Source organism: Gymnoscopelus microlampas (genome assembly GCF_963454915.1).
Source record: "Gymnoscopelus microlampas genome assembly, chromosome: 6".
Taxonomy (NCBI): Eukaryota; Metazoa; Chordata; class Actinopteri; order Myctophiformes; family Myctophidae; genus Gymnoscopelus; species Gymnoscopelus microlampas.
This window is the reverse complement of record NC_139943.1, coordinates 6189611-6209757: the sequence shown is the minus strand read 5'-3', so window position 1 is coordinate 6209757 and position 20147 is coordinate 6189611. Positions and strand designations below refer to the sequence as shown.

The following is a 20147-nucleotide window of genomic DNA, read 5'->3' as shown; positions in this document are numbered from 1 at the left end:
CCTATAATAAACCATTCGGCTATCCTATAATAAAACCATTCTAACCAGTAGGCTCTCCTATAATATCCCTGGAATTATTGAACCATTCTGATCTGATCACGTTATCGTATCGTGTATCGTTTTGTATTGTATTTGTAGGCTATAATGTACAGTAGGTAGGCCTATGATATAGTAATATAATATGATACAGTAGGTCGTCGTCTATAGCGTGAGTCAGTCATGATGATTGATGCTGAACAATGGAGTCCAGAATTAAAAAAAAAAAAAAAAAAATGGATCTCATGGATGGATGGATGGAGTCACGGTCGGTCAGAAAGGATTTAATTCTGGTCAGAGTGGATTAATAATTGCAGTGATCTTCTCGACTACTAGCCTATAATTTAACACTGAAGCAAAAAAGAAAAGCAAAAGCATAAAACAACGTTAAAAACAATATAGCAAAAGAGGCAGTGAACGGGCTATCAGGTGAAGACATGAACAACAACACAGAGATTTAAAAAATCTAAAGCAAGAGTGAAATAGGTCTTGAGCTGTGCTTTAAAGCTATCCCCAGTACTTCCCTTACTCTGTATCTGTAACTTTATAACTCTGAACTGCTGTGCTGCTTCAGGGCGACTGACATTCATGTTCAGTACATCAGGTGGCCTAGCACAGTATTGATTTTGACAGCAAATTTGTTATTTACTTTTAGTCATAGTCTTTTAAATAAAATTCCATTTAGTTTTAGTCAGATTTTAGTCATCTGAAATTTTTTAGTTTTTGTCTAGTTTTAGTCGACTAAATATCATAAGATTATTGTCGACTAAATCTACAGTTGATTTAGTCGACTAAAATGTATTTGTGGCGGTGCCTTGATGCCGTCGAAATGGCAGATTTTCACTTAGCTGCCGGAAGTAGCAGATCTACAACGTGTCGCAGCGCGACACGTTGTGACCTTGTAGATCTGCCATTTTCGGTCTGTGACACCCACGTGCACCCATGACGACTTGTCTTAGTTCTACTGGATCTCTTCTCCACTAGTCCCTCACTAACATTTAGTCTAGTTTGTATTTGCTGACTAAATTGTCAATATATTTAGTCTTAGTTTTAGTCATCATAGCTTAATTTTGATTTAGTTTTTGACGAACATTTTTCGTCATAGTTGTTTTTACGAAATCAACATTGGTCTAACATCATGGTGGCCTTTCTTCTCTCTGTGTTCAGTACATCATGGTGGTCTTTCTAACATCATGGTGGTCTTTCTAACATCATGGTGGCCTTTCTTCTCTCTGTGTTCAGTGCACCAGGTGGCAGAGAAGGTGGACGGTCTGGGTCAGTTTGTGATGAAGACCAGGCGGACCCTGAAGGGACATGGAAACAAGGTTCTCTGTATGGACTGGTGTAGAGACAAGAGACGCATCGTCAGCTCCTCTCAGGTATTATTATAATTATTATAAATATTAGAAACCTATAACCAGAACGTTATGTATGGACTGGTGTAGAGACAAGAGACACATCGTCAGTTAATCACAGGTGATTCACTGATTTTATATATTTATTAGAAATATTATATCGTCTCTATCGGGTGGAAACCTTCTATGTCCAAAACTGATACTTTTTCGGGATTAAAATAAAAGAGTAGTAGATCTACAAGCTCACAACGTGTTTCGAGCTTGTATATCTATTTAAAGCAAACATTTGTAACTCAAATCTTTGCTTCTGGGGGGTCCTTGGAGCAACATATTTTGAGATGGGGGTCCGCGGCCAAATACATATCATTTTGGGGGTCCTTGACATGGAAAAGGTTGAGAACCACTGGTCTAGTCTAGTGAACACAGGCTGTGTGACTGGTTTGTCTTAAAGGTTTACTGATAACGTTTCCCTCACTGTTTATTTCAGGATGGAAAGGTTATCGTGTGGGATGCTTTTACCACCAACAAGGTAAGGTACACTATGTATCTAATAGTACCTACTGTATTTTATTACACTGTATTACTTGCGTCTTCAACAGGGGGTCCGGGGGGACCCCTAGGGCTCCTCAGAGGTAATACAAGGGTCGTCGCCAAATCTTTGTGTGATATAGGCCTAGGAACTTTTTAACCACTTGAACCCTAGCGTCGCTATTCTGAGGCTGAACATTCACCGAAAATAGCAGATCTACAAGCTCACAACGTGTGGCGCTGCGAAGGTCAAGTGTACTAAGTATTGAGGGTTTAAGTGGTTAAAATGCACATTATAACATGAATCCAACATATGAATAGAAAAGCTAAACAAACAAGCTAGACACAACACTGATGATAGTTGCTGTCAAACAAGTCTATGAAGCGATCTATGAAATGTATGAAAAAGTTTAATCTGCAACACAATGTTATTCAACATGTAGGGGGGGTCCCTGCTTCATCTCTCTCTCAGCTAAGGGGTCCTTGACCTGTACAACGTTGAAGAAGTTATAGCCTATTCTGTGTTACACTGTATTATACCGTACTATACTGATACCATTTGTATTGATATTTGAGTGTATTGTGTCTGTGGGTGTTTAGAAGCATACAGTGACCATGTTGTTTTGTGTCTCTGAGTGTTTAGGAGCATGCTAGACATTAAAGGGGGGTTGAGCCCCTGCCCTTTTACCCGTCTGTAAAAGAGTCCTCTCCAGATCCTGAATGTACTGTAGCACTTACTTGTTTGAAAGAAGTGCAAATGCCCCCTTTCCATGCCGTACCTGAACTTGAATGCATCATTTTATGTTGAAAGAATTGCATATCCAGTATTGGCCTGAATCCTGATTATACTTAGTTGAGTGCAGCATCACGCACAGAAAATAGCTGATCTCCAAGCTCACTGCGACACGTTGTGAGCTTGGAGATCAGCTATTTTCGGTATTTTCACCAAAAGTTCCCTTTTAGAAATGTCAGCCCCTGCCCCTCTAACATTCTCTGCACGTCCCTGAGTGACCATGTTGTCTTGTGTCTCTGGGTGTTTATAGGAGCATGCAGTGACCATGTTGTCTTGTGTCTCTGGGTGTTTATAGGAGCATGCAGTGACCATGTTGTCTTGTGTCTCTGGGTGTTTATAGGAACATGCAGTGACCATGTTCTCTTGTGTCTCTGGGTGTTTATAGGAGCATGCAGTGACCATGTTGTCTTGTGTCTCTGGGTGTTTATAGGAGCATGCAGTGACCATGCCTTGCACATGGGTGATGGCCTGTGCCTACGCTCCCTCTGGCTGTGCTGTGGCGTGTGGGTGAGTGACTCTGCCTTTCACACTATTCTATTTATTATGTACAATTTAGACATCAACATCAGACGCTCTTATGACGTCCACAGTGTAAGATCAAAGTAAATGTCATGAACTCTAGTCATCAGACAACAACAGGGTTAAACGGTCATAGACATTTTGTTGACTAAAACTATGACAAAAAAATAAATTGTCGACTAAATTATTTTCACTATCGAAAACTAAACAACTATGATGACTGAAACTATGACTAAATATAGGCCTATTGACAATTTCAATAACATTTTGAAAAAAACTAGACAAAAATGTAAGGGAAGGACTAGTGGAGATGAGATCCAGTAGGACTAAGACTAGTGATTTTATGCTTGGTTTTGGTTAAAAAGATCTGATATTTTTCGGCACACAGCTATAGGTATAAATCAGGCATTACGATGCCATCACGCCATTAATCTACTTAATCAACTGTAGATTTAGTCGACTAAAATCGTAATATATTTAGTCAGCTAAAACTAGACAAAGTAAAACATTTCAGATGGCAGAATGGGATACGTACATAAATAAGTACATAAAAAATGTGCTGTCAGAACTAACTAACCCTGTATTGTGTCACAGCGGTCTGGACAACAAATGCTCGGTGTATCCTCTGTCTCTGGACAAGAACGAGAACCTGGCGGCCAAGAAGAAGTCTGTGGCCATGCACACCAACTACCTGTCTGCCTGCAGCTTCACCAACTCTGACATGCAGGTGAGACAACTACCTGTCTGTCTGTCTGTCTGTCTGTCTGTCTGTCTGTCTGTCTGTCTGTCTGTCTGTCTGTCTGTCTGTCTGAGATCACCCCACGTGGAACTGTTGAACTGGATGAAATATTTACTTTCATGTTTTGAGGAACTGCAAGCACAGCTGCACCTTCGTTAGGGTATAGGTTCACCTCAGTGTTGATTTCGTCGACTAAAACTATGACGAAAGTCGATGTTCGTCGACTACCTTTTTTCACTGCCGAAATATAATATATTGACAATTTAATCAAAACATAAAAACTAGACTTAAATGTTAGTGAGGTACTAGTGGAGAAGAGAAAAGTTGTGGATGATTCTTTGAGTTTTAAAATAGTAAATTGCCACCGCTCGAGTGGTGGAAGAAACGTAATCGGATCCTGAATTCTAATCTCCCTGACAAATCATTTACTCGGTATTGCTTCATCCATATCTTCCCAGGGTCTGGAAAGCCTTTACTTCCTGTATTAAATTGATTTCCCTGTGACCCTCTCAACTGCCTGCCTTAACCTCTCAGCTGTCTGTGCCTGTCTTTCCCTGTAGCTGTTTCCTGTGGGCCTCCTGAATAACTGTTTCCTGAATAACAGTTTCTTGCCCATGTCTTTGGTTACTATACGATTTCTATATGGTTTTGCCACTACAAAGTAAAACATTTCAGATGACTAAAATATGACTAAAACTAAATGGAATTTTATTCAAAAGACTATGACTAAAACTAAATCAAAATGTGCTGTCAAAATCAACTCTGGTTCACCTTCGTTAAGGGTAGGCCTACACCTTAGTTAAGTTTAGACCTACACCTTCATTAAGGGTAGGCCTACACCTTTGTTAGGGGTACAATAGGTCTGCAATACTGTCCACAGAAATCGCTTTTGAGCAGAGGAGCGCTTCGAATATCCAGAGCACTTCTTACTAAGCGCACAGTGTTTATTGATGCCAACAAACGTTTGAACCTGTCCTGCTATTTTAGAAAAGAAAATTATTTTAAGCAAAAATGTTTTGCTCAAATATTTCTTTCTGGGGGGGGGGTCGTCCCTGGAACAACATATTTTGAGATGGGGGTCCGTGGCCAAATACGTATAATTTTGGGGGTCCTTGACATGAAAAATACATATAATTTTGGGGGTCCTTGACATGAAAAAAGTTTGAGAACCACTGATTTTATAGCATTTTTTTTTTTAAAGACTGTTAGGATTTATAAGACCTTTGTAGAATCCCCAGAAGCAAAGATTTGAGTTAAAAATGTTCTCTTTAAAAATATACATTCAAAGATTTGCAAGAAATAGCAGATCTACAAGCTCATAGCGCGGCACTCGGTGCCGTGCTATGAGCTTGTAGATCTGCTATTTTTTGAATAGCCAAAGAAATGTAAAAATGACACAGATGCGTTCCTGGTCTTAATGGGTTAATGTAAAGTAATATGTAATAAATCAGTGCTGAAGAGAACATCTCCACATTGTTAATAATTCACGACAGTCAGTCGCTGCTCATTTGATTCCAGGGTCACATGATTTAGCCTCAGTCTATTAATAGACATCTTGGCTTTTGTTGAACCTCACAAACGTTCTAAAAGTGAAGCACATGAATCATAAGTAGTGTGCCTATTCTGGGTGTGCCAAAAAAGGTAAACATTTGGCCAAAAATAGCAGATCTACAAGCTCACAACGCGTCACCTTGCAACATGTTGATTTAGGTGTGCCACAGTGCACTAACAATACTGTTGTTGACTACTGTCATCACTGTGTACTATAAGGTCAGCCTTATGCAGCCGTGTTGCTAACATCACTTTGTACCATAAGGTCAGCCTTATGCAGCCGTGTTGCTAACATCACTTTGTACTATAAGGTCAGCCTTATGCAGCTGTGTTGCTAACATCGCTGTGTACTATAAGGTCAGCCTTATGCATCTGTGTTGCTAACATCACTGTGTACTATAAGGTCAGCCTTATGCAGCTGTGTTGCTTACATCACTGTGTACTATAAGGTCAGCCTTATGCAGCTGTGTTGCTAACATCGCTGTGTACTATAAGGTCAGCCTTATGCAGCTGTGTTGCTTACATCGCTGTGTACTATAAGGTCAGCCTTATGCAGCTGTGTTGCTTACATCGCTGTGTACTATAAGGTCAGCCTTATGCAGCTGTGTTGCTTACATCGCTGTGTACTATAAGGTCAGCCTTATGCAGCTGTGTTGCTATCATCACTGTGAACTATAAGGTCAGCCTTATGCAGCTGTCTTGCTATCATCACTGTGTACTATAAGGTCAGCCTTATGCAGCTGTGTTGCTATCATCACTGTGTACTATAAGGTCAGAGCTTGTATATCTGCTATTATACGAGTGCCACACTATGAGCTTGTACATCTGCATTTTTTTAAAATCTTGAACATGTGTGCAACTTTTTGATATGTATATTTAAAGCGAACATTTGTAAGATTTGAGTAAAAAAAATGTCCCTTTAAAAATATATTCAAATATATTCAAATATTTGCACAAAGGGTTCAAGACTAAAAAAAATAGCCAATCCACAAGCTCATAGTGCGGCACTCGGTGCCGCGCTATGAGCTTGTAGATCTGCTATTTTTGAATAGCCGAAGCATAACACATGGATAAAGTGGTTACACGGATGCGTTCCCGGAATGAATGGGTTAATATTTAGTATTGTTTTCATCAGATCCTGACCTCCAGTGGAGACGGAACCTGTGCATTATGTTTATTAATATGTTTAGTGATGTTTTCATCAGATCCTGACCTCCAGTGGAGACGGAACCTGTGCATTGTGGGACGTAGAGAGCGGTCAGCTGCTCCAGAGTTTCCACGGCCACGCGGCAGACGTGTTGTGTCTGGACCTCGCTCCGTCTGAGACGGGAAACACCTTCGTCTCCGGGGTGAGAACATCTTCTCCTCCTCATGATTCACTGTTTCTCCACGTTTCTTCTCTTCTTTCTGTGCTTGTTTTCCTATTTTTTCTTTTTACCCCATTTGCTCCCCAATGTAATGTGGGGTTAAGTGTTGAACACATTTTTAATGCTATTTTAACTTATTTTGCTGGGGACCCCCTGAGGATCGCTGGTGGTCCCTGGACCCAACGTTGAGAACTAGTGGTCTACTAGGCGTGTGTGTATTTCTGGTGGGATTTGGCCCTTGCAGAAGTCATAGACAGACAGAAGATACAGAAGTCATAGAGAGACAGAAGAGACAGAAGTCATAGAGAGACAGAAGTCATAGAGAGACAGAAGAGACAAAAGTGAAAGTGGGCCTTAAGTGTACTTTTCTCACTGTCATGGCAGGGCTGTGACAAGAAGGCCAACGTGTGGGACATGCGTTCAGGACAGTGCATCCAGTCCTTCGAAACTCACGAGTCAGACATCAACAGTGTCAGGTTGGTGGCCCCCACGTCACTGACACACATAACTGACATGAATGTACAGACGTACAAGTTGTTAAGCAAGGGATAATCAATGGGATAATCCCCATTGATTATTCTGCTTGTTACACTACTTCATGAATCAATTAATACATGCCATGGACCCAAAAGTAACACAGCAAAGGATTTCATAGCTTACGGTAATGAAAGTATTCCATTAATGTATGCCAGGTGCGTCCAGTGCAACACGGTCGCCTCGGAAAACAATGGAAAGTGTTGATGAAATAGAATCAATAATCGGTTACTGCATGTGATCTATTTCTCGCTTTAAACGTTTTCAAAAACATTCTTGAAACAATGTTTAGCTGTAGATATGTTTGTTTACGTGGCTACCATGATGGATACAGCATAAAACCAAACAGCGCAGATTGATATGAGCAGGTGCATTCAACCAAGCCGTGTAATAACAGGGTTTATTGGCCAGTTGTTTCCGATCTGCATTACACGTATGTGTGTGTTTTTCATGATCAATAGATACTATCCTAGTGGAGATGCCTTCGCCTCCGGGTCTGATGATGCTACAGTGAGTATTGTGTCTGTCTGTCTGTCTGTCTGTCTGTCTGTCTGTCTGTCTGTCTGTCTGTCTGTCTGTCTGTCTGAGTGTTTACTGTCGTTTTCACTGACAGTGTGTATCAAATTATCTCCCTGTAATATCTCCCCTGGCCAAGGAAGGGATTCCCTTTTAAGCTTGTAGATAAGGTGTTACAGTGTATCAAATGAAACTGTAATCTCTGTTACATTGTATCAAATTGAATGTCATGTGTGTTACAGTGTCGTCTCTATGACCTGAGGGCAGACAGAGAAGTGGCCATTTACTCCAAAGAAAGCATAATTTTTGGCGTCTCCAGTGTTGACTTCTCTCTCAGTGGTAGGATTGTTATTAGCATTATTATTATTAAAGGTAGGGTAAGTGATATGTTTTGGTTAAAAAAAAATGATTTGGTTAAAATGTTAAAGCTCTATATTGTGATAGTAATCATTACTATAGAGTGTTTGTTCAGTAACAGTGTTAAATAGCTCTATATTGTGATAGTAATCATTACTGTAGAGTGTTTGTTCAGTAACAGTGTTAAATAGCTCTATATTGTGATAGTAATCATTACTATAGAGTGTTTGTTCAGTAACAGTAAACAGAAAATACATAGCTTCAGGCGGGTTGCAACATTTCAGCCAATCAGGAGGAGAGAGCACCCATTTATCAGCTACAATTATAGTAGCTATTTAAGAAAAGCAGAAGCATAAAACAACATTAAAATAATAGCAAAAGGCAGTGCATCAGGCAATACAGTGAGGACATGGATAACAACACAGAGATTTAAAAATCAACCAAAAAATCATCTAAAAGCCGGAGTGAAGAAGTAGGTCTTGAGCTGTGCTTTAAAGATATCGACAGATCTGTCGATATAGTAATGATTACTATCACAATATAGAGCTATTTAACCCATTAAGACCTGAAGCCGATTCTACAAATGTCTTCTAAATCCTAACAGTTTTCTGAAAAACTATTGTTTCTATTATGTCAGTGGTTCTCAAACCTTTTTCATGTCAAGGACCCCCTAAATTATATGTATTTGTCGGCGGACCCCCATCTCATTTTATTTTGTTCCAGGGACCCCCAGAAGCAAAGATTTGAGTACAAAATGTTCCATTTTCAAAAATGGTAGCACTTTACAATAATGACCCGGTATAAAGCATTTATAAACGTTTATAAGTAGTTTGTAGATTATTAACAAATCATTAACAACCTGTTTGTTGACATTCGTAAATAATTACTAAAACCTTTATAACTACAGTTACAAATCATTTGTAAAGTATTAGTAAGTAGTGAACTATTCATGAATAAGCCATTTATATACATCTGTAAAAGATTATTAAATCATTTGTAACGACCCATTCTAAAGCATTTATAAACGTTTATAAGCAGTTTGTAGACTATTAACATATGCTTTGTTAAACATTCCTAAAGTATCTATAAATCCTTAGTACATGTTATTATGTGCCCTATAGTAAAGTGAAGACAGTTCATCATTTACAACTGTCTGTTAATGTGTTTGTTCATGTTTAACATGCTTTGTAAAACATTCCTAAAATATCTATAAATCCTTTGTACATGTTTTATGTGCCCTACAGTAAAGTGAAGACAGTTCATCATTTATGACTGTCTGTTAATGTGGACTTTCTCCTTACCTGTTGCAAACTACCTGGCTTTCATGAATGCAGACACCAAACAATTACTAGAATTATCATTCATGTTAAGCAAATGATGCGTAAGACATTCGTAAAGAGTATGTAAACCATTTGCAGACGTTATCATGAGCCTGAGCCTAGTTGCTTCTTTTGGGCTTGTTTTCATAGACCTGTCCGCTTGTTTCTTTTGCAAAATCTGGCAACACACTGATTACCTGCATTACACCTGCAGTAGCCTACTAGGGAGGAAGTGAACAGTGATGCAGTTGCAGACTGGACAGAAATATGTCTAATTCATGTTTTATGTGTTTTAACTGTCTTGTTGCAGGTGATCGAGTTAACATAAAATGGCTAATCTTACACACATGAAGTAGCATTATGACTAGGGGGTATTTTGATGGTGGCTGTTTGTATCCACAATGTTTGTTTTGATGTGTAGGCTAGTAATGTCCTCCATGCTTAGCAGTTTAGCTTAGCAGCTAAAGCTAACTTGCACTGGGAGGTGGTGACTGCAGAGGCTCCAAGCTGCTACTCTGTGATTCTGTTGTGATTAATTTCTTTGTTTAAATGTCAGTGTGTGTGCTGTGGCCAAGAGTTGCTACATTTTATATCTTAAAGGAGCTACACCATGAATTTAAAAAATAATAATAATATTTGATATCATATTGTTTATGTCCCTCAAACGTTTTTCAAAAGGTTTGAGCCTAAATCAAGCCTCAGATATACTCATTCCAACTAACTTCTCTCTGGCTTATAAAGCACTTTCACCTGCAATACCACATTGTCCTATTTGGCACGGGGCGCTATTGAGCCAGTTTGTCTGCATGTCATGTCCTGGTTCTGTGTGGAAAAAGAAAAAAAAAAAAAAAGAACAAATTTAAAAAAAAAAAAAAATGAAAAAAAAAAATATATATATTTTTTTTGGATTTTTTTTTTTTGGTTAGAACTGAAAAACGGGAGGAATTGTTCCCAGACGTGACGTAGGGTGGGGGAACAAATCTGACGGACTGTTTTCAGACCAATTTACATGAAAACCACAGATAGCCTATGAAAGCCTGCATGCTCGAAGTCGGGTATTTGTTGGAACAGAAGAGAGGTGGGGGAGACCAAAAACACACAAAAATGAAGAAAAAGTTAAAATTCATGGTGTAGACCCTTTAATAAATTGTTGTATACTTGTATACTATATAACGTTACTTTTGCCACTTTTTGATGTCACATGTTTTACTAATCACTGTTAAACATGAAATAATAATGCATAGTCTTCACTTTACAACAAGGCCCATGATAACGTTAGCAAATGGTCAACACACTCTTTACGAATGTCTTACGAATCATATATTAAACATGAAAGATAATTCTAGTAATTGTTTGGCATCTGCATTCATGAAAGCCAGGTAGTTTGCAACAGGTAAGGAGAAAGTCACATTAACAGACAGTTGTAAATGATGAACTGTCTTCACTTTACTATAGGGCACATAATAACATGTACTAAGGATTTATAGATATTTTAGGAATGTTTTACAAAGCATATGTTAAACATGAACAAACACATTAACAGACAGTTGTAAATGATGAACTGTCTTCACTTTACTATAGGGCACATAATAACATGTATTAAGGATTTATAGATACTTTAGGAATGTTTAACAAAGCATATGTTAAACATGAACAAGCTACCAATAGCTTGTATATATTCTGTAACATCAGTTACAAATGATGTAATAATCATTTACAGATGTATTATACATGTCTTATTCATGAATAGTCATAAAATACCTTTATAGATGATTTGTAACCGTAGTTATAAAGGTTTTATTAATCATTTACGAATGTCAATAAACAGGTTGTTAATGATTTATTAATAGTTTACAAACTGCTTATAAACGTTTATAAATGCTGTATAAACCTTCGGCTCACCAGGCTGTGAACGTCAGTGAACGTCTGTGCGGTTTGTCTTCATCACTGAAAATAACGTACATGTAAACTGATATAAAACTGCTGTCATGTGCAGTTGGGGTGAAGAAACACAACCATTTCACAACCAATAATACCTATTTGATTTGACATCCTGACTTGCTGCTGCAGCTGAGGCTTGAACCTGTTACCTGCGGCTCACTAGTCAGTGACTCTATCCATTCACCTACAGCTGTTTCCTTGGAATCTGTGGTTCTGAAACGTTTTGTTGTCAACCCCCCAAATTGACATGTATTTGGGCAGTGGACCCCAATGTGAAAAGATGTAGTGTCAGGGCCCCCCATGAAAAAGATTTATATTTATGCTGTAACACATTTTTTAAAGTTATTTGTCTTGTTTGTTGTTCAAGTCAAAGCACCAGGAAGGCTGTACTTGTCAGCCATCTGTTAGCTTAATGGGTTGAGACGCAGTATTCATGATCCAGAGGCCATGAGTTCAAATCCCATTGATGTCTTTCCTATGATTCTTTCCTTTGCAGACTGGCTTCCAGAAGATCAACTGAAAGCTACCAGGAAGGCTATATTTGTCATCCAACTGTTAGCTCAATGGGTTGAGACGCAGTATACATGATCCAGAGGCCATGAGTTCAAATCCCATTGATGTCTTTCCTATGATTCTTTCCTTTGCAGACTGGCTTCCAGAAGATCAACTGAAAACTACCAGGAAGGCTGTACTTGTCAGCCATCTGTTAGCTCAATGGGTTGAGACGCAGTATTCATGATCCAGAGGCCATGAGTTCAAATCCCATTGATGTCTTTCCTATGATTCTTTCCTTTGCAGACTGGCTTCCAGAAGATCAACTGAAAACTACCAGGAAGGCTGTACTTGTCAGCCATCTGTTAGCTCAACGGGTTGAGACGCAGTATACATGATCCAGAGGCCATGAGTTCAAATCCCATTGATGTCTTTCCTATGATTCTTTCCTTTGCAGACTGGCTTCCAGAAGATCAACTGAAAACTACCAGGAAGGCTGTACTTGTCAGCCATCTGTTATCTCAATGGGTTGAGACGCAGTATTCATGATCCAGAGGCCATGAGTTCAAATCCCATTGATGTCTTTCCTATGATTCTTTCCTTGAGTGGGCTCGATTCCCACTCGAGTCAAGTGTCCCCGGTAACTTGGGGCAACGGATAAATTGACTGATATCCTTAGTGATACTTCCCTTTGCAGACTAACTTCTAGAAAAACAAGTTAAAACCACCAGGAAACCTGTAACTCTCAGCCTACAGCATAGCTCAACTGGTAGAGCGTCTGTCCAATAACATGACTTGACTTGACTTGAGTGGGTTCGATTCCCACTCGAGTCAAGTGTCCCCGGTATCTTGGGGCAACGGATAAATTGACTGATATCCTTAGTGATGCTTCCCTTTGCAGACTAACTTCTAGAAAAACAAGTTAAAACCACCAGGAAACCTGTAACTCTCAGCCTACAGCATAGCTCAACTGGTAGAGCGTCTGTCCAATAACATGACTTGACTTGACTTGAGTGGGTTCGATTCCCACTCGAGTCAAGTGTCCCCGGTATCTTGGGGCAACGGATAAATTGACTGATATCCTTAGTGATGCTTCCCTTTGCAGACTAACTTCTAGAAAACAAGTTAAAACCACCAGGAAACCTGTAACTCTCAGCCAACAGCATAGCTCGACTGGTAGAGCGTCTGTCCAATAACATGACTTGACTTGACTGGAGTGGGTTCGATTCCCACTCGAGTCAAGTGTCCCAGGTAACTTGGGGCAACGGATAAATTGACTGATATCCGTAGAATAACTTGTAGGAGTGTGCTGGTTCAAATGCAGTACAACCCAGGACCGAGCGGTCCTGGGTTCGATTCCCACTAACGTCAAGTCCCCGGTAAATTGGGGCAGCGGATAAATTGACTGATATCCGTAGAATAACTTGTAGGAGTGTACCTGGGACACTTGACTCGAGTGGGAATCGAACCCACTCAAGTCAAGTCATGTTATTGGACAGACGCTCTACCAGTCGAGCTATGCTGTTTGCTGAGAGTTACAGGTTTCCTGGTGGTTTTAACTTGTTTTCTAGAAGTTAGTCTGCAAAGGGAAGCATCACTAAGGATATCAGTCAATTTATCCGTTGCCCCAAGATACCGGGGACACTTGACTCGAGTGGGAATCGAACCCACTCAAGTCAAGTCATGTTATTGGACAGACGCTCTACCAGTTGAGCTATGCTGTAGGCTGAGAGTTACAGGTTTCCTGGTGGTTTTAACTTGTTTTTATAGAAGTTAGTCTGCAAAGGGAAGCATCACTAAGGATATCAGTCAATTTATCCGTTGCCCCAAGTTACCGGGGACACTTGACTCGAGTGGGAATAGAACCCACTCAAGGAAAGAATCATAGGAAAGACTTCAATGGGATTTGAACTCATGGCCTCTGGATCATGAATACTGCGTCTAAACCCATTGAGCTAACAGTTGGATGACAAATATAGCCTTCCTGGTAGCTTTCAGTTGATCTTCTGGAAGCCAGTCTGCAAAGGAAAGAATCATAGGAAAGACATCAATGGGATTTGAACTCATGGCCTCTGGATCATGTATACTGCGTCTCAACCCATTGAGCTAACAGTTGGATGACAAATATAGCCTTCCTGGTAGCTTTCAGTTGATCTTCTGGAAGCCAGTCTGCAAAGGAAAGAATCATAGGAAAGACATCAATGGGATTTGAACTCATGGCCTCTGGATCATGAATACTGCGTCTCAACCCATTGAGCTAAGAGATGGCTGACAAGTACAGCCTTCCTGGTAGTTTTCAGTTGATCTTCTGGAAGCCAGTCTGCAAAGGAAAGAATCATAGGAAAGACATCAATGGGATTTGAACTCATGGCCTCTGGATCATGTATACTGCGTCTCAACCCATTGAGCTAACAGTTGGATGACAAATATAGCCTTCCTGGTAGCTTTCAGTTGATCTTCTGGAAGCCAGTCTGCAAAGGAAAGAATCATAGGAAAGACATCAATGGGATTTGAACTCATGGCCTCTGGATCATGAATACTGCGTCTCAACCCATTGAGCTAACAGTTGGATGACAAATATAGCCTTCCTGGTAGCTTTCAGTTGATCTTCTGGAAGCCAGTCTGCAAAGGAAATAATCATAGGAAAGACATCAATGGGATTTGAACTCATGGCCTCTGGATCATGTATACTGCGTCTCAACCCATTGAGCTAACAGTTGGATGACAAATATAGCCTTCCTGGTAGCTTTCAGTTGATCTTCTGGAAGCCAGTCTGCAAAGGAAAGAATCATAGGAAAGACATCAATGGGATTTGAACTCATGGCCTCTGGATCATGAATACTGCGTCTCAACCCATTGAGCTAACAGATGGCTGACAAGTACAGCCTTCCTGGTAGTTTTCAGTTGATCTTCTGGAAGCCAGTCTGCAAAGGAAAGAATCATAGGAAAGACATCAATGGGATTTGAACTCATGGCCTCTGGATCATGTATACTGCGTCTCAACCCATTGAGCTAACAGTTGGATGACAAATATAGCCTTCCTGGTAGCTTTCAGTTGATCTTCTGGAAGCCAGTCTGCAAAGGAAAGAATCATAGGAAAGACATCAATGGGATTTGAACTCATGGCCTCTGGATCATGGATACTGCGTCTCAACCCATTGAGCTAACAGATGGCTGACAAGTACAGCCTTCCTGGTGCTTTGACTTGAACAACAAACAAGACAAATAACTTTAAAAAAAATGTGTTACAGCATAAATATAAATCTTTTTCATGGGGGCCCTGACACTACATCTTTTCACATTGGGGTCCACTGCCCAAATACATGTCAATTTGGGGGGTTGACAACAAAACGTTTCAGAACCACAGATTCCAAGGAAACAGCTGTAGGTGAATGGATAGAGTCACTGACTAGTGAGCCGCAGGCAACAGGTTCAAGCCTCAGCTGCAGCAGCAAGTCAGGATGTCAAATCAAATAGGTATTATTAGGAGTGAAATGGTTGTGTTTCTTCACCCCAACTGCACATGACAGCAGTTTTATATCAGTTTACATGTACGTTATTTTCATTGATGAAGACAAACCGCACAGACGTTCACTGATGTTCACGGCCTGGTGAGCCGAAGGTTTATACAGCATTTATAAACGTTTATAAGCAGTTTGTAGACTATTAACAAATCATTAACAACCTGTTTATTGACATTCGTAAATGATTACTAAAACCTTTATAACTACGGTTACAAATCATCTATAAAGGTATTTTATGACTATTCATGAATAAGACATATATAATACATCTGTAAATGATTATTACATCATTTGTAACTGATGTTACAGAATATATACAAGCTATTGGTAGCTTGTTCATGTTTAACATATGCTTTGTTAAACATTCCTAAAGTATCTATAAATCCTTAATACATGTTATTATGTGCCCTATAGTAAAGTGAAGACAGTTCATCATTTACAACTGTCTGTTAATGTGTTTGTTCATGTTTAACACATGCTTTGTAAAACATTCCTAAAATATCTATAAATCCTTAGTACATGTTATTATGTGCCCTATTGTAAAGTGAAGACAGTTCATCATTTACAACTGTCTGTTAATGTGACTTTCTCCTTACCTGTTGCAAACTACCTGGCTTTCATGAATGCAGATGCCAAACAATTACTAGAATTATCTTTCATGTTTAATATATGATTCGTAAGACATTCGTAAAGAGTGTGTTGACCATTTGCTAACGTTATCATGGGCCTTGTTGTAAAGTGAAGACTATGCATTATTATTTCATGTTTAACAGTGATTAGTAAAACATGTGACATCAAAAAGTGGCAAAAGTAACGTTATATAGTATACAAGTATACAACAATTTATTAAGATATAAAATGTAGCAACTCTTGGCCACAGCACACACACTGACATTTAAACAAAGAAGTTAATCACAACAGAATCACAGAGTAGCAGCTTGGAGCCTCTGCAGTCACCACCTCCCAGTGCAAGTTAGCTTTAGCTGCTAAGCTAAACTGCTAAGCATGGAGGACATTACTAGCCTACACATCAAAACAAACATTGTGGATACAAACAGACACCATCAAAATACCCCCTAGTCATAATGCTACTTCATGTGTGTAAGATTAGCCATTTTATGTTACCTCGATCACCTGCAACAAGACAGTTAAAACACATAAAACATGAATTAGACATATTTCTGTCCAGTCTGCAACTGCATCACTGTTCACTTCCTCCCTAGTAGGCTACTGCAGGTGTAATGCAGGTAATCAGTGTGTTGCCAGATTTTGCAAAAGAAACAAGCGGACAGGTCTATGAAAACAAGCCCAAAAGAAGCAACTAGGCTCAGGCTCATGATAACGTCTGCAAATGGTTTACATACTCTTTACGAATGTCTTACGCATCATTTGCTTAACATGAATGATAATTCTAGTAATTGTTTGGTGTCTGCATTCATGAAAGCCAGGTAGTTTGCAACAGGTAAGGAGAAAGTCCACATTAACAGACAGTCATAAATGATGAACTGTCTTCACTTTACTGTAGGGCACATAATAACATGTACAAAGGATTTATAGATATTTTAGGAATGTTTTACAAAGCATGTTAAACATGAACAAACACATTAACAGACAGTTGTAAATGATGAACTGTCTTCACTTTACTATAGGGCACATAATAACATGTACTAAGGATTTATAGATACTTTAGGAATGTTTAACAAAGCATATGTTAAACATGAACAAGCTACCAATAGCTTGTATATATTATGTAACATCAGTTACAAATGATTTAATAATCATTTACAGATGTATTATACATGGCTTATTCATGAATAGTTACTAATACCTTTATAGATGATTTGTAACCGTAGTTATAAAGGTTTTAGTAATCATTTACGAATGTCAATAAACAGGTTGTTAATGATTTGTTAATAGTCTACAAACTGCTTATAAACGTTTATAAATGCTTTAGAATGGGTCGTTACAAATTATTCAATAATCTTTTACAGATGTATATAAATGGCTTATTCATGAATAGTTCACTACTTACTTAGCCTCGCGTAGCCAGACAATATCACACGACACACTGCGTGGATATTAGTCTGGTCCCTATCAACGGTAGATTTTCTTCCAAGGGGCGGTTACAAAAAGATCCAAACGGACTCTATTGGTTAGACCTAAACCAATCAGAGCAGTGCTTCCTTGAACGAACCAATCAGAGCAGTGCTTCCTTGTACGTCATTGCTCCAAATAAGGTGATAAGCCCGCCCACATTTGGATACTGGGCCCTGGTTGGTTCCGCACAACTGCGGAGGGAGAGAATTTAAATCTCTATGGAGGGGGGCCAGACCTAATCTGCCGAGGGTTAAAGTGCATGCAATTTTGCAAAGGCAGATTCGTCTGGAACCAGGCTACTACTTACTAATACTTTACAAATTATTTGTAACTGTAGTTATAAAGGTTTTAGTAATCATTTACGAATGTCAACAAACAGGTTGTTAATGATTTGTTAATAGTCTACAAACTGCTTATAAACGTTTATAAATGCTTTAGAATGGGTCGTTACAAATTATTCAATAATCTTTTACAGATGTATATAAATGGATTATTCATGAATAGTTCACTACTTACTAATACTTTACAAATTATTTGTAACTGTAGTTATAAAGGTTTTAGTAATCATTTACGAATGTCAACAAACAGGTTGTTAATGATTTGTTAATAGTCTACAAACTACTTATAAACGTTTATAAATGATTTATAACGGGTCATTATTGTAAAGTGCTACCGTTTGTTCAGTAACAGTAAACAGAAAATACATAGCTTCAGGCGGGTTGCAACATTTCAGCCAATCAGGAGGAGAGAGCACCCAGCTACAATTATAGTAGCTATTTAAGAAAAGCAGAAGCATAAAACAACATTAAAATAATAGCAAAAGGCAGTGCATCAGGCAATACAGTGAGGACATGGATAACAACACAGAGATTTAAAAATCAACCAAAAAATCATCTAAAAGCCAGAGTGAAGACGTAGGTCTTGAGCTGTGCTTTAAAGCTATCGACAGAGGCTGCCTGTCTGTCGATATAGTAATGATTACTATCACAATATAGAGCTATTTAAGCCATTAAGACCTGAAGCCGATTCTACAAATTTCTTCTAAATCCAAACAGTTTTCTGAAAAACTATTGTTTCTGTAATATGTCAGTGGTTCTCAAACCTTTTTCATGTCAAGGACCCCCTAAATTATATGTATTTGTCCGCGGACCCCCATCTCATTTTATTTTGTTCCAGGGACCCCCAGAAGCAAAGATTTGAGTCAAAAATGTTCCCTTTAAAAATATATATTAAAAATATTTGCACAAATGTTCAAGAATGAAAAGAAATTGCAGATCTACAAGCTCATAGTGCGGCACTCGGTGCCGCGCTATGAGCTTGTATATCTGCAATTTTTAAATAGCCAAATAAATCTTAAAATGACACAGTAGAATTCCTCCAGTCCATGTTGTTAACATATCATACGGTCATGTTTTAATCCTTTCAGGTCGGCTACTTTTCGGCGGCTACAACGACTACACCCTCAACGTGTGGGACGTCCTGAAAGGCACCAGGGTGTCCATCCTGTTTGGACACGAGAACAGGGTCAGCACCCTGAGGGTGTCACCGGACGGGACCGCCTTCTGCTCGGGGTCCTGGGACCACACTCTGAGAGTAAGACACTGATTCTGAACCTTTCTCATGTCAGGGACCCCCAGTTTGATATGCATTAGATTAGACAAGAGATCCAATAGAACTAAGGCAAGAAAATAGCCAATCTACAAGCTCACAATGCGTCGCTGTGAGCTTGTAGATTGGCTATTTCAACACAAAGTATAAATCAGGCATTACGACGCCATCAAGGCACCGCCAACATAAACTTTAGTCGACTAAATCAACTGTAGATTCCGTCGACTAAAATCTTATGATATTCAGCCAACTACAATTAGACTAAAAGTTTAACATTTCAGATGACTACCCTACCATTTCTTGTCTCCCTACACTGGCTCCCTGTTCGTTACAGGATTCAGTTTAAGACGTTAATGTTTGTTTTTAAGTCCTTAAATGCGTTGGCTCCATTGTACATATCGGAGCTTCTACCTCCCAATAACTGTACAAGGGTCTTGAGGTCTACTGACCAGTCACTCCTTAAGGTCCCGGCAACAAAGCTGAGCCTCGGGCCGGCCCAGTAAGGCCCAGTTTGGGCCGGGTCTTAATTTTCAAGCCCGTTGAGAACTCTTAAGCCAGACGTCAGTGTTTAGCTGTTGAATAAACAGGATGCTGCTGAGCAAGAGCAGCGTGCAGTGAGGGATTTGTGAAAATCCCTTTTTTAATGAGCGTCTATCTCCGTCTGCTTTTCAGATCTGGGCTTAATGACGAGGAAGATGATGATGATGATGAAGATGCTGGCAGACAAGAGTGTAACGATGATGAAGGTGAAGAAGAGGATGGTGGTGGTGGTGAGGTAGATAGAGTCTAAAGGGCCGTTATTCACACCAAGCACAATAACCATAACAATAACTATTATAACGATGATTGTTTTGTTGTTACTTTTGGGTCA

The 20147-nt window shown here is 39.3% G+C and overlaps 1 protein-coding gene across 1 annotated transcript; it reads left to right on the top strand.

The window, feature by feature from the left end:
* The first annotated feature begins 1307 nt into the window (after positions 1-1307).
* gnb5a (guanine nucleotide binding protein (G protein), beta 5a) lies at positions 1308-20091 on the top strand. The gene is made up of 10 exons (XM_084059230.1): positions 1308-1415; positions 1879-1920; positions 3143-3219; positions 3826-3958; positions 6727-6870; positions 7273-7364; positions 7884-7932; positions 8181-8277; positions 19095-19261; positions 19949-20091. Exons 1-10 carry the CDS (start codon positions 1323-1325, stop codon positions 19958-19960), a joined length of 906 nt encoding a protein of 301 aa, XP_083915356.1. The 5' UTR covers positions 1308-1322; the 3' UTR covers positions 19961-20091.
* Positions 20092-20147: the final 56 nt, after the last annotated feature.

Bases quoted from the DNA above. Each gene is read 5' to 3' on its own strand.
- gnb5a (XM_084059230.1), top strand. From the start codon at position 1,323: ATGAAGACCAGGCGGACCCTGAAGGGACATGGAAACAAGGTTCTCTGT. The intron at 1,416-1,878 runs GTATTATTATAA...TGTTTATTTCAG, and splicing joins GCATCGTCAGCTCCTCTCAG to GATGGAAAGGTTATCGTGTG. The intron at 6,871-7,272 runs GTGAGAACATCT...CTGTCATGGCAG, and splicing joins GAAACACCTTCGTCTCCGGG to GGCTGTGACAAGAAGGCCAA.